This window comes from Tachysurus vachellii, chromosome 1 (assembly GCF_030014155.1).
Source record: "Tachysurus vachellii isolate PV-2020 chromosome 1, HZAU_Pvac_v1, whole genome shotgun sequence".
NCBI lineage: Eukaryota > Metazoa > Chordata > Actinopteri > Siluriformes > Bagridae > Tachysurus > Tachysurus vachellii.
Genome location: NC_083460.1, coordinates 39,893,811 through 39,906,592, shown reverse-complemented (window position 1 = coordinate 39,906,592; position 12,782 = coordinate 39,893,811). Strand labels below are relative to the sequence as shown.

The window sequence follows — 12,782 nt, the reverse complement described above, 5'->3', positions numbered from 1 at the left end:
ACTTTATCCCAGACTCTCCCTCAGACTCTATCCCAGACTCAGACTCTATCCCAGACTTTATCCCAGACTCTCCCTCAGACTCTATCCCAGACTCTCCCTCAGACTCTATCCCAGACTCTCCCTCAGACTCTATCCCAGACTCAGACTCTATCCCAGACTTTATCCCAGAATCTCCCTCAGACTCTATCCCAGACTTTATACTAGACGCTTTCTCAGACTCTATCCCAGACTCTCCCTCAGACTTTATCCCTGACTCTCCCTCAGACTTTATCCCAGACTCTCCCTCAGACTCTATCCCAGACTCTCCCTCAGACTCTATCCTAGACTTTATCTCAGACTCTCCCTCAGACTTTATCTCAGACTCTATCCCAGACTCTCCCTCAGACTCTATCCTAGACTTTATCCCAGACTCTCCCTCAGACTCTATGCCAGACTCTCCCTCAGACTTTATCCCAGAGTCTCCCTCAGACTTTATCCCAGAGTCTCCCTCAGACTTTATCCCAGAGTCTCCCTCAGACTTTATCCCAGAGTCTCCCTCAGACTTTATCCCAGAGTCTCCCTCAGACTCTATCCCAGACTCTATCCCAGACTCTCCCTCAGACTCTATCCCAGACTCTATAGACTCTAAGAGGTGTTTGTGCACACCTCACCTTTACACTCATATGTACTGTAGTTTTCTTCAAAACTATTCCCATAAAGTTGGAAGCACACAGTTGTATAGAATTGTCTTTGTATGCCGTTTACAATTTCCCTTCACTGCAATTACACCGGTTCCATTGAGACATGGGTGGCCAAGGCTGATGTTAGAACTCAAGACCTCAACCCTGCTGAACACCTTTGGGATGAACTGGAACTCCTTATATGGCACCCCAGACCTCCTTGACAACCCAACATCAGTGTCTGATCTCACTAATGTTCTTGTGTCTTGTACAGAGCCTAGATCGCAACCCTGCTGAACACCTTTGGGATGAACTGGAACACCGACAGCACCCCACTCCTTCTTGACATCCCAACATCAGTGTCTGATCTCACTAATGCTCTTGTAGCTGAATGAACACAAAGCCACACTCCAACATCTAGTGGAAAACCTTCTCAGAAGGGTGGAGCTCATTTTAACAGCAAAGAAGGAATAAATCTTAAGTGGATTGTTCATCACGCATATAAGTACGTGATAGTCAAGTGTATACAGTAAAAAACTCTGGAACCTTTTCTCAGGATCGAACCCAGAACCCTGGAGATGTAATGAAATGAAATGGACGAAAATGACAACAGTTTTATTTCGTAATGAAATTCTGATTATTACCCACAATTCCTATCGACTACCTGCTGATAGTGGTGCAGTGGGATTTATCTCACCCAACTCTCTCCTCTTCATCTGTACTCTGTGCTTAAACAGATTAAATATTCAAATCTTAAACTTTCACCCTGTTACCACCGTCTAAGCCCTCGTCGTTGTCTCATCGCGTCCTATGTAGCCGAGCCGGGTGGGTTGCACCAACATCACCACTAGATACACTATATTTATATTTCTTATTATCATGACATTAAATACAAAGTTGATTTTTGTTTTAGTAGTGAATAATGAAACCCAGAACACCGTACCTTATGTACGAGTTACTTTTTAAATGCCATTGTAATTTCTCTAGCGATAACAAGGACCCCCACTGACGCCAGCGGTGCAGACAACCACGTACTTCTCACAGGACTAACGACGATACAGCACAATAAATAAACACAAGGTTCACTAAACAGGTCACAATCACTTCAGTATAAACACTTCAGTATAATGTGATTCAGGGTGATGTTTTTCTCCAAGCCTGTATGAACATCAGACCTCTCAGAGGTCAAACTTTACTGTTATTTGCTCTTGCTGACATCAAACTTGACAAGAGCACAAGTTTACCTGATTGCTGTTAGCTCCGCTTCATATTGTCATCTACACGGTAAACATTAACACGTGCTGTTAATTGAGGCAGGGGGAGGCGGGGCCTTGCGTATTTTGCGTGACCCTACGCAAATTGAGTAGTGAGCGTATAGGGCCGATCGGCTCTGTGTACAACAAAAAACACCAGATTCCTGTTCTTGGTTGAAAGCAGAGAAACCTGACGATCTTTGTAGCCTGGATGTCTTTTATAAAATTTGGGTGTGTACTGAGATGCTTTTCTGCTCACTTTGTTTGTATAGAGTGATTATTAGAGTCAGCTCAACCCACACTCCTCTGATCTGTCTCGTGAAAAAGGCGTTTTCACTCTTACATTTCACACCAGGCCTGATTACATTAACCAAAGTGTTTGGCATGTATCTCCATTGTGCTGCTGTGACCTGATTGGCTGGATACAATACTGTATATACTATATTCATTTCCGGCATTTAGTAGACAACTTTATCCAGAGTCACTTAGTGATACATATTTATATCCTGTTCAGGGGTTCAACAGTGGCAGCTTGGTGGACCTGGGATTCGAACTCATGACCTTCCGATCAGTAGTCCAACACCTTAACCACTAGGCAGGGTAAAAAAACTCACGCATGCTATGCATCTAATACAGTGCAATTATTGTCAATCAATTACCAAACATCCAATTTTTTAATACAGGTAATTACACCTGAGTGTTCGTATTCTTTTAGCATGACTAATAACATTCCAGATTTTGCTAGAATAATGACTCAGCAAACAATGCTCATATAAGGAAGTAAAAGTCACAAACAACCCCCCATGGGGCTGTTAAACGCCTGGTACATAAACTTTCAATCAGCCCATAAAAGGATAAAACACTGTGGTTCATGGCAATTACATTTCATCTGGAGTCAATTAAAATTTCCAAACAGTCGTTATGTACCAGCTGTAACGTAGCCCTGTGAGTGTCACGTACTTTTACACATGGCCGTGTTTGTCCGTCAAAGAGCAAGATAAAACAATCACAGGAAATTCCAACACTATGATCCAAATAAATGATGCACATGCTGACAGTCATCGATTCATAAGACTGAAGTAATGTATTCGCATTCCTAGATATCTGTCGAAATTTCAGAGAAATATTTACATAACACATTACACCGGGAATAACATTAAAGATTTATTCGGTATTGCTTAGTCATTTCAGATACCACGGCTTCTCAAGGCACCCATTTACATGTAAATAAATAAATAAATAAATAAGAATCCAACCCCACAGATCTAAAGTGTGCAGATTTATCTGGAGGATCTAATCCAATCCGTTCAGACATCAGGCTTATTATCTGAATGTGGTTAAGTCAAAAAGAGAGTTTACTCTAGAACTTTCCGCTCATTTTTTTAAATTATTATTTTTTTTTTTTATAAAGTTGCCGTTTTTCATTATTTATAGCCTAAATATTTTGTAGAGATTTGGATTAATCAAGTGATCAGTCAACACTGCTCATAAATAAAATAACTTTGACAGTAGGACTGTATTCATGACATATTCTTGAGACTAGAAGTCAAGCCTTAATGGAGATCAGGGCCAATTCAAGGTCAATTCAAGATCCAAGTCCAAATGTAGTCAAGATCAAATTATCATTATTATTATTATTTTTAACTTTTTAGCTTTATTCGCATTGCTCAAACGATTAGGCTGTTAACTAGAATAAGGAAGCACTTCTTGTTAAATCTTTGGAATCAGAGACTAGCAATATGTTTATGTTTAAGACTTTATTTAAGTCAGTAAAGGAAAACATCTCAAGCTTGGTCTTGGACTCAGGTTTTAGATCCCTGTGCTTCATTTTAAGAACCAGGACTATAAACGCCAAGCGTGATTCAGTAAGTAATTTTGTATGATGCGTTACGTATAACAACCAGGCTCAAGTCAACTGTTGCTTTTGAAATATTTAAATAAATAAGACTCATTCGAATGGTATTTTTGTTGTTGAAATTGTTCACCTCTCGAGGGGCTTGTAATCAACATCTGCTTGATGACCCGGTTTGACATGATATGACATGAACCCATGTGCCTCTTAAATGTTTTAGAAAACTGAAGTGTTATTACTCATAAATAATATTTTTTTTAATGCTAAAAATTCACGATAACCGTAAGTGATGGAACCACACAAGCACATTGACTTGTTATAAAGTGTTTATAACATGGCTGTTTTTTTTTTAGCACACTGACTTGTTATAAAGTGTTTATAACACAGCTGTTTTTTTTTTGTTTTTTTTTTTTACTCATTTTTGTAATTAAAGCCAAAATAAGGTTCCAGTGCCAGATTTGTCATCTGTGAGTCTGCACATATTTCACGTGATCCTTAACCCTCCCGAATACCTCAGCCATGAGCAATAATACCAGGAGGACAATTGATTTAGTGTTTTCGTTTTTATTTTAACGTGTCGGACATGTAGGCACTAGATCCTTATTTACGTAATTATCCATACAAAGCATCCCTTAAAGGTGACTCATGGGTTTTGTTATTGCTAACCTGCATTGACTGAAATTAAAAAAACGAAAACACAGAAGTATAGAATTGCAAAGTGTTTGTAATATTCCTCATGTTTGGGAACTGCTGGAGACTGGAAATCCTGGCTTGGGTGGGTGAGTGGAGGAGTGTGTGTGTGTTTGTGTTTGTGTGTGTGTGTGTGTGTGTGAGAGAGAGAAGGAGGGAGAGAGGGAGAGAGAGACTCCTCCTACTATACCTCCAGTATAAATGCCCTGACGCCTGGTGTGGAGATTCAGACTAATAGCCGAGTGTCACAGCTGCGTGAATACAGAGAAAGAGACGGAGCAGTCGGATTACTGCGTCTGTACGGAGACTTGTAAAAGACTTGCAAGCTTAACCTGAAAAACCCAGGTATGAACATATTCTACACCACTTCTACACCACTCAATAGTGCATTCTACACTTTATTTAGGTCAGACCTTTTTATTTGATTAGACTGTTTAGATTAGACTGGTTATATAAGTGCATGTATTATCGTGTGTGTGTGTTTGTGTGTTGTAAGGTGTTGCTATTTTTTTTTTAAATAAAACACTTGCACCGGTGTTCACTTTTGCACTTTTGCACTTTTGGCTGTGAAGTTTTTAAGCAGTGCAGCTGATGTAATAGTGTAGTTGAGTCGAGTCAGACAAGCTGCAGGGAGATTAAAGCTCACACGTTTGTAGAGCTCTGACATCCTCTGTACCCTTTGTCCTTTTTTCTCCTCTGTTCAGATGACTAGATTACTTATTTGCACAGAGCATGACCTTCTGTTTTTACTTTTTTTTTTTTTTGGACCGGCTTTTGGACTCTTGTGACTTTTTGGGCTGCAAAGCAGAGTTTGGCTTGACTTAACGTAACGTTGGCAGAGTGATATTTGGAGCTTCATGGACCTGATGCTGCATTTTAAAGTTTAATGCTAAACGTTTTTCCCCCTCTTATGTTTCCCCTACAGATTTCAGTCAAAATGAAAGCGATTGTTCTGTCCTTCTACTTCTACTGCTGTCTGCTGCTGACTGTCACGCCCAGTGTGGACAGTGCAAAACTCGACCTCAGCCAAGTTTTAAAAAGAAGGTGAGTCCTCTTATTACGAACGGATTAGAAAAGCAACACACAGATACATCTGAAAGATTTCTAATCTAATCGACGTCTTCTTATCTGCATCAGCATTGGGCTCCAGAGGACAAAAAGGGATCTGAGTAGTCTGTCTGCACTGAGAGAAGCACAGCCCGGGCAATTTGTTCGCCCAGATGATGTCAAAGACACCCTGCTTCCACATTCCAGGTAACGAATTTGTTACCATAGTACGAATTCATTCAGTGTCTAATTCATAAAAATAAGACCTTCAGGAATGAACATGCTTCTTTCATCTTGTCTCTTTCAGCACTGGTTTCGGTGTACGAACCAAGCGCTCCAAAAACTCTGTCAACCAGTCACGGAGGTCAGGCTGCTCACTGGGCACGTGCACGGTACACGACTTGGCACACCGCCTACACCAGATCAACAACAAGTTGAAAGTCAGTACCGCCCCCATCGATAAGATAAGCCCGCTGGGCTACGGGCGCAGGCGTAGATCCGTCCCCGAGAGGCAGATGAAGTTAGAGATCCAGGGTGGCCACGTGCAGCCAGTATGGAGGCTGCAAAAGCTGGAAGCGCTGCTCAGACGGACATGAGCAGGACCGGACGCCAGCTGAGGGACTGGAACGCTGAGATTTCTCCTGCCAAGAGTTCTCCGGCACATTCTTTCGCAAGGCGAGCGGCTGGGACAGCAGCCGTGGATCGACCGAAGCGCAAAAAAACCAACAGCTGTTCTGTAAGCACTGTGAATGAGAGACAGAATCAGAGTTCTGTGGTGGAGCACTGCAACTTTCTGGGGTGGTGGGGAAGTGTAGGATCGGTGCACTGATCCCTCCAGAAGGAGTGGAGTGGAGTGGAAAGGCCAAAGGAAGTGAGGATGAACATCGAAACTCCTCTAAAGGGACAGAATTTTCCTGCTCCTCAGGTGAACTATTCAGTAGGATTATGGGAACCGAACGCATCGCGAGTGCACAGCAATTTATTTTCTGTCTCGGAGAAACAAAACAAAACAAACTCTGGACTTTAATCCGTCGTATCGGACAGGGAAAGACGTGAATTGTTCGTTTTGAGGAGATTCAAAGGATTTTTAAGAACAACACCATGGCCGTGAACCTTTTCCATCATAAACTCTACACCTTTCTGGACACTGTATAAGGGATGAATGCTTTAGATTTAGATTTATAAAATGCCTTTCTCGGTCCGTTAAGGATCGTCACGCTACTTGAACATTATTATTATTATTGTTTTGTATAGAGATACGTGCAATCTATATGTATTTTTTTACTCCCAGTATATGTATATATATGCCAAAAAATATATATTGTCAAGATATTGTTATTTAATTGTTTTATACTTTGTACTACTTTATAGAGAGATATTTTTGTACAGGATTCAAAGGAAAATGGGCATTGTTGTATATCGTTGTTGTCTGTCGTTTGTTTGCGTGGTGCGGTGATAGAATACGTTTTATGTCTGTAATAATATATTTGTAAATGTGGTCGATTTCTGTATGTCGAAGTAACGTACATTGTCATCTAATAAACTTCAAATAAAACAAAGAAATGTTGTCGTGAAGATCTTATTTGTTCTGTTGTGACAATATAACACAACACAAACACAACACACACAGGGTTCTCTGCCTTCTATCTTTTGATCAGAAAGAGATCGGACACCAGGACGTGGTGCGAACGGAGGTGTACGCTTTCATTTCAGATCATGGACTGGAAGCATGTGTGATGGAAGGCAGATGGTCTATAAAGGATGCTGCTCTCTGAGGGGGTGGAAGGAGTGTGTGTATGTGTGTGTGTGATGGGGGGTATTTTGGGTCGCATTCCTCAGAGATGTAGAGGAAAGGGCTTTCAGACAGGCACACCATAGGACATTCCTCTTAAACACATAATTACCATTCCGGGCTTAATGAGAAGGAACTTTAGCTATGCACTTTTATGGTCGCAGTCATGCTGTTTTAATAGAAAAGCCCCTCGAAAAACAATGTGATGACTATTAGAGAACTCGAAAAACATGGAAGTACGTTTTGGACAGCGTTCAAGATGGAATCATTTTTATGAGCAACATTCTTTGCTTTGCAAAATCCTTCATAAAAATATAGATATATATTGATATTTTAACCCGATATTATCAAACCGATTATTTGTAATCTTCTGTTTTGAGCCTTATTGGAGTTATTGGGTTTTTGCGCCCAGGTTTAATCCAAACCTCATTCCCTCAACAACAAGCTGCCAATAAACAACATCAGCTACACACACACACACACACACACACACACACACACACACTATTCAAGCCATTCTTTTTTATCACTGAAGCAGCTATAGGTATGAAGCATCATATTAACATCACTCCCTGGTTTAATTTTTGTTATTGTTAGTTAACATCATTTATAAGTTTAAGTTTACAATAACAGTTTGAAACTAATGGATCAAAATTAAGATTTGATCTAAATGATTTTCAATGCTGGCATGAATTAAAGTAAAAAAAAAAAAAAAAAAAGAAGAAGGAAAGACACTGAAAAGACATCACGTCCCCTTGCGGGTCCCCGGACCCCACATTAAGGGCCACGGCTCTCAGCCTATAAAATAAAGCTGGATTAAAGCAACAGTTCTACCGAGGTTGTAATCTGACCTTTCTATGTAACCTTAGTTTATGTTCTTTTTCCTTTTTCTCTGTCATTTCTGTGATCTTGTGCTGCAGAAGCAGGTTCGTACCTGGATGTTGTGTTATTTCACACCGTACTCATCAGTTTAGAATCTTTTCCAGGGAGCTACAAAAATGTTTCACAATCACACCACAATATTTTTTCATTTACATTTTGTTAGGAATAATGGCTAAACATGCCCATAAAGTCGACATGGATCTCATTACTGAGTCCAATCTTTGTCTGGTGACCATTAAAAAACCCATGAAACAAAGTTCTCTATAAAGTTCCTTTAACCACAGCCAGTTTTAAAAGTAAACACACAACCAGCCAAACGGTACTAATACATGCCTGGCTTTGCTCTGCCCACTGACATATATATATATATATGTGTGTGTGACTTTTTTGGACTGAATTTGTTGTGTTTTTCTCGTTTTTCTTTAAAGACTAAGTAGATATATGTGGAAGGATGTTCCAGAGAAAGGTTGTTGAACTTCCCATGTGACTGATGACCTTCTCAGGGTTAACTCAGGGCTAATGATCCACCATGGAGCTCACTACAGCTCGAATAAGGATCTTTACTATATGTAAATCTAGAGCGCCACCTAGTGGTGGTATTAGAAAACAATTGGTGTTAAAAATTATTTTTTGCTATATTACGGTTGTTGTGATTATAATGGTCTTATTTATTATTTATGAAGGAGCAGAATTCTCATTATTTTTTCACTGCTCTTCTAAATGTGAAAACGTTAATATTATTTTATTATTATTTTATTATTATTATTTGCTTTTGACCATGTTCCCGAAGCCCCGCCCTACGTTTCTACAATAACCCGTAGGGAGCCGCATATGAATGACTGACAGGAGGCTCGTCCAATCACAGAAAGGTATTCTAAACCGCAGGTCTGTTTGAGTATCATGTTTTTCTCAGTGACTTAAAACACTAAATAATAATAACAATAACAATAACAATAATAATAATTATAATAATAATAATAATAATCACAGTGAATCATCAGTTTCCTCCTAACTCGATCCTCAGCATCCTCTAGCATCAATTACCTTCATGTCCTCATTTAACACATCCATATATCTCCTCTTTGGCCTTCCTCTTGACCTCTTGCATCTATAACCATCTCGTTCCTCTGTCCAAACCATCTCAATCTAGTCTCTCTGACCTTGTCTCCAAAACAGCCAACCTGAGCTGTACCCCTGATGTGCTCGTTCCTAATCCTGTCCATCCTCGTCACTCCTAAAGCCTCAACATCCTCATCTCTGCTACCTCCATCTCTGCCTCATGTCTTTTCCTCACTGCTAAAGTCTCTAACCTACACAGCAGAGCTGCTCTCACTACTGTCTTCTACACCTTTTCTTTGATTCTTGCTGACACTCTTCTGTCACACACACAACACTCCTGACACTCTTCTGTCACACACACAACACTCCTGACACTCTTCTGTCACACACACAACACTCCTGACACTCTTCTGTCACACACACAACACCCCTGACACTCATCTGTCACACACACAACACTCCTGACACTCTTCTGTCACACACAACACTCCTGACACTCGTCTGTCACACACAACACTCCTGACACTCTTCTGTTACACACACAACACTCCTGACACTCTTCTGTCACACACACAACACTCCTGACACTCGTCTGTCACACACACAACACTCCTGACACTCTTCTGTCACACACACAACACTTCTGACACTCTTCTGTCACACAAACAACACTCCTGACACTCATCTGTCACACACACAACACTCCTGACACTCTTCTGTCACAGACACAACACTCCTGACACTCTTCTGTCACACACACAACACTCCTGACACTCGTCTGTCACACACACAACACTCCTGACACTCTTCTGTCACACACACAACACTTCTGACACTCTTCTGTCACACAAACAACACTCCTGACACTCATCTGTCACACACACAACACTTCTGACACTCTTCTGTCACACACACAACACTCCTGACACTCATCTGTCACACACACAACACTCCTGACACTCTTCTGTCACACACAACACTCCTGACACTCGTCTGTCACACACAACACTCCTGACACTCTTCTGTTACACACACAACACTCCTGACACTCGTCTGTCACACACACAACACTCCTGACACTCTTCTGTTACACACACAACACTTCTGACACTCATCTGTCACACACACAACACTCCTGACACTCTTCTGTCACACACACAACACTTCTGACACTCGTCTGTCACACACACAACACTCCTGACACTCTTCTGTGACACACACAACACTTCTGACACTCGTCTGTCACACACACAACACTCCTGACACTCTTCTGTCACACACACAACACTTCTGACACTCTTCTGTCACACACACAACACTCCTGACACTCTTCTGTCACACACACAACACTCCTGACACTCTTCTGTCACACACACAACACTCCTGACACTCATCTGTCACACACACAACACTCCTGACACTCTTCTGTCACACACAACACTCCTGACACTCGTCTGTCACACACAACACTCCTGACACTCTTCTGTTACACACACAACACTCCTGACACTCTTCTGTCACACACACAACACTCCTGACACTCGTCTGTCACACACACAACACTCCTGACACTCTTCTGTCACAGACACAACACTCCTGACACTCTTCTGTCACACACACAACACTTCTGACACTCTTCTGACACACAAACAACACTCCTGACACTCATCTGTCACACACACAACACTCCTGACACTCATCTGTCACACACACAACACTCCTGACACTCTTCTGTCACACACAACACTCCTGACACTCATCTGTCACACACAACACTTCTGACACTCGTCTGTCACACACACAACACTCCTGACACTCATCTGTCACACACAACACTTCTGACACTCGTCTGTCACACACAACACTCCTGACACTCATCTGTCACACACACAACATTTCTGACACTCGTCTGTCACACACAACACTCGTCTGTCACACACAACACTCCTGACACTCGTCTGTCACACACACAACACTCCTGACACTCTTCTGTCACACACACAACACTCCTGACACTCGTCTGTCACACACAACACTCCTGACACTCATCTGTCACACACAACACTCCTGACACTCGTCTGTCACACACACAACACTCCTGACACTCTTCTGTCACACACACAACACTCCTGACACTCTTCTGTCACACACACAACACTCCTGACACTCTTCTGTCACACACACAACACTCCGGAGTAACCGGAGGAAACCCCCGAGGCACGGGGAGAACATGCAAACTCCACACACACAAGGCGGAGGCGGGAATCGAACCCCCAACCCTGGAGGTGTGAGGCGAACGTGCTAACCACTAAGCCACCGTGCCCCTAAATTAAATCATATTTATGCAATTTGAGAGAGAGAGATAGATAGATACATAGAGAGAGAGAGAGAGAGAGAGAGAGAGAGAGAGAGAGAGAGAGAGACCCAACAACAACATCAATATCAAAGATGGGGGTAGTGAGAAGTCCAAAAATGACCATGAAGAAAATATTACTAATGTGATTGTTTGATTCTTATCACTCGATGTGTATTTGTAAGTGTATTTGTTTGTGTATGGACACTTAACTAACACCTAAATTGTCTCCACTCCATAAAAAAAGTATTAGGTTTACTTTGTGCAGTTTGCTCCTCTATCACTTAATTTAAATCTAATATGTTAGCACTACTTATTTTGTCCTCTACTCGATATATCGCTTTGCTTATAATCCCTCATTTGTAAGTTGCTTTGGATAACAGGGTCTGCTAAATGAATAAATGTTAACGTAACGTATGGAAGACAAGTTTAAAGCAAAGAACAATCTACAGCAATGATAGTGATCAGTGATTTGTTGTTAGGAATTAAAGTTAATAAAGGGATCTAAAAAGTTGCCAAATGCAACACTGTAAAAACAAAACGAAACAAAACACAAACTAAAACAAAACAAAACACAAAAATCAACACTCAATAAAACCAGCACCAAACTCCAAACTCATGACTACCACTTACAATATATTGTAATATTCAAAAAAATTTAATTATATAATATTTTTCTGAATATCAAGGTCCTAAAATAATCTATCATTACAGATATTATAACAACAACAACAAAAATTATTATTATTATTACAAATCATTAAAAACTATTTAACAACACTTAAGTAAAGTCACACAACAATAGCAGACTTTTATTTTGTCATTTATATTCACTATAGTTACACAACCCAATTTCTACTGATCCACTTTTTCCCCTTTAATTCATTACTTTTTTACTCTTAAGCACAGAACATGAACATATGACTTTACTGTTTGTGTTGGAGAACGAAACTCCAAAGCATTAATACAATGAATCTAACGCATACATCTAAGCGTCCGTTCCAGCAAACAAATTGTCCAGTGCTACAGGACTGTTTAAAGTCTTCAGTATACACAGTCTCTTATACTCCCATAAGACCTTTTGTCTATAATGCATGGTGAGGCCATGCTTGTTACCATGGCTCAGGCTTTCCCAGAAGTCCTGCTTGTGGTTTGCATCATGAGAAATATCACTAGGGTCGGTTATGAGTTGCAG

The 12,782-nt window shown here is 40.8% G+C and overlaps 1 protein-coding gene across 1 annotated transcript; it reads left to right on the top strand.

Annotated features, from left to right (window-relative positions):
• The first annotated feature begins 4,654 nt into the window (after positions 1-4,654).
• On the top strand, positions 4,655-7,064 carry adma (adrenomedullin a). The gene is made up of 4 exons (XM_060863916.1): positions 4,655-4,799; positions 5,380-5,498; positions 5,592-5,708; positions 5,809-7,064. Exons 2-4 carry the CDS (start codon positions 5,392-5,394, stop codon positions 6,095-6,097), a joined length of 513 nt encoding a protein of 170 aa, XP_060719899.1. The 5' UTR covers positions 4,655-4,799; positions 5,380-5,391; the 3' UTR covers positions 6,098-7,064.
• The last annotated feature ends 5,718 nt before the right edge of the window (positions 7,065-12,782 follow it).

What these genes read in the sequence shown, in the direction of transcription:
- adma (XM_060863916.1), top strand. Translation starts at nt 5,392, where the DNA reads ATGAAAGCGATTGTTCTGTCCTTCTACTTCTACTGCTGTCTGCTGCTG. An exon ending in AGCCAAGTTTTAAAAAGAAG is followed by an intron (nt 5,499 to 5,591) that starts GTGAGTCCTCTT and finishes TATCTGCATCAG; the next exon opens with CATTGGGCTCCAGAGGACAA. An exon ending in ACCCTGCTTCCACATTCCAG is followed by an intron (nt 5,709 to 5,808) that starts GTAACGAATTTG and finishes TGTCTCTTTCAG; the next exon opens with CACTGGTTTCGGTGTACGAA.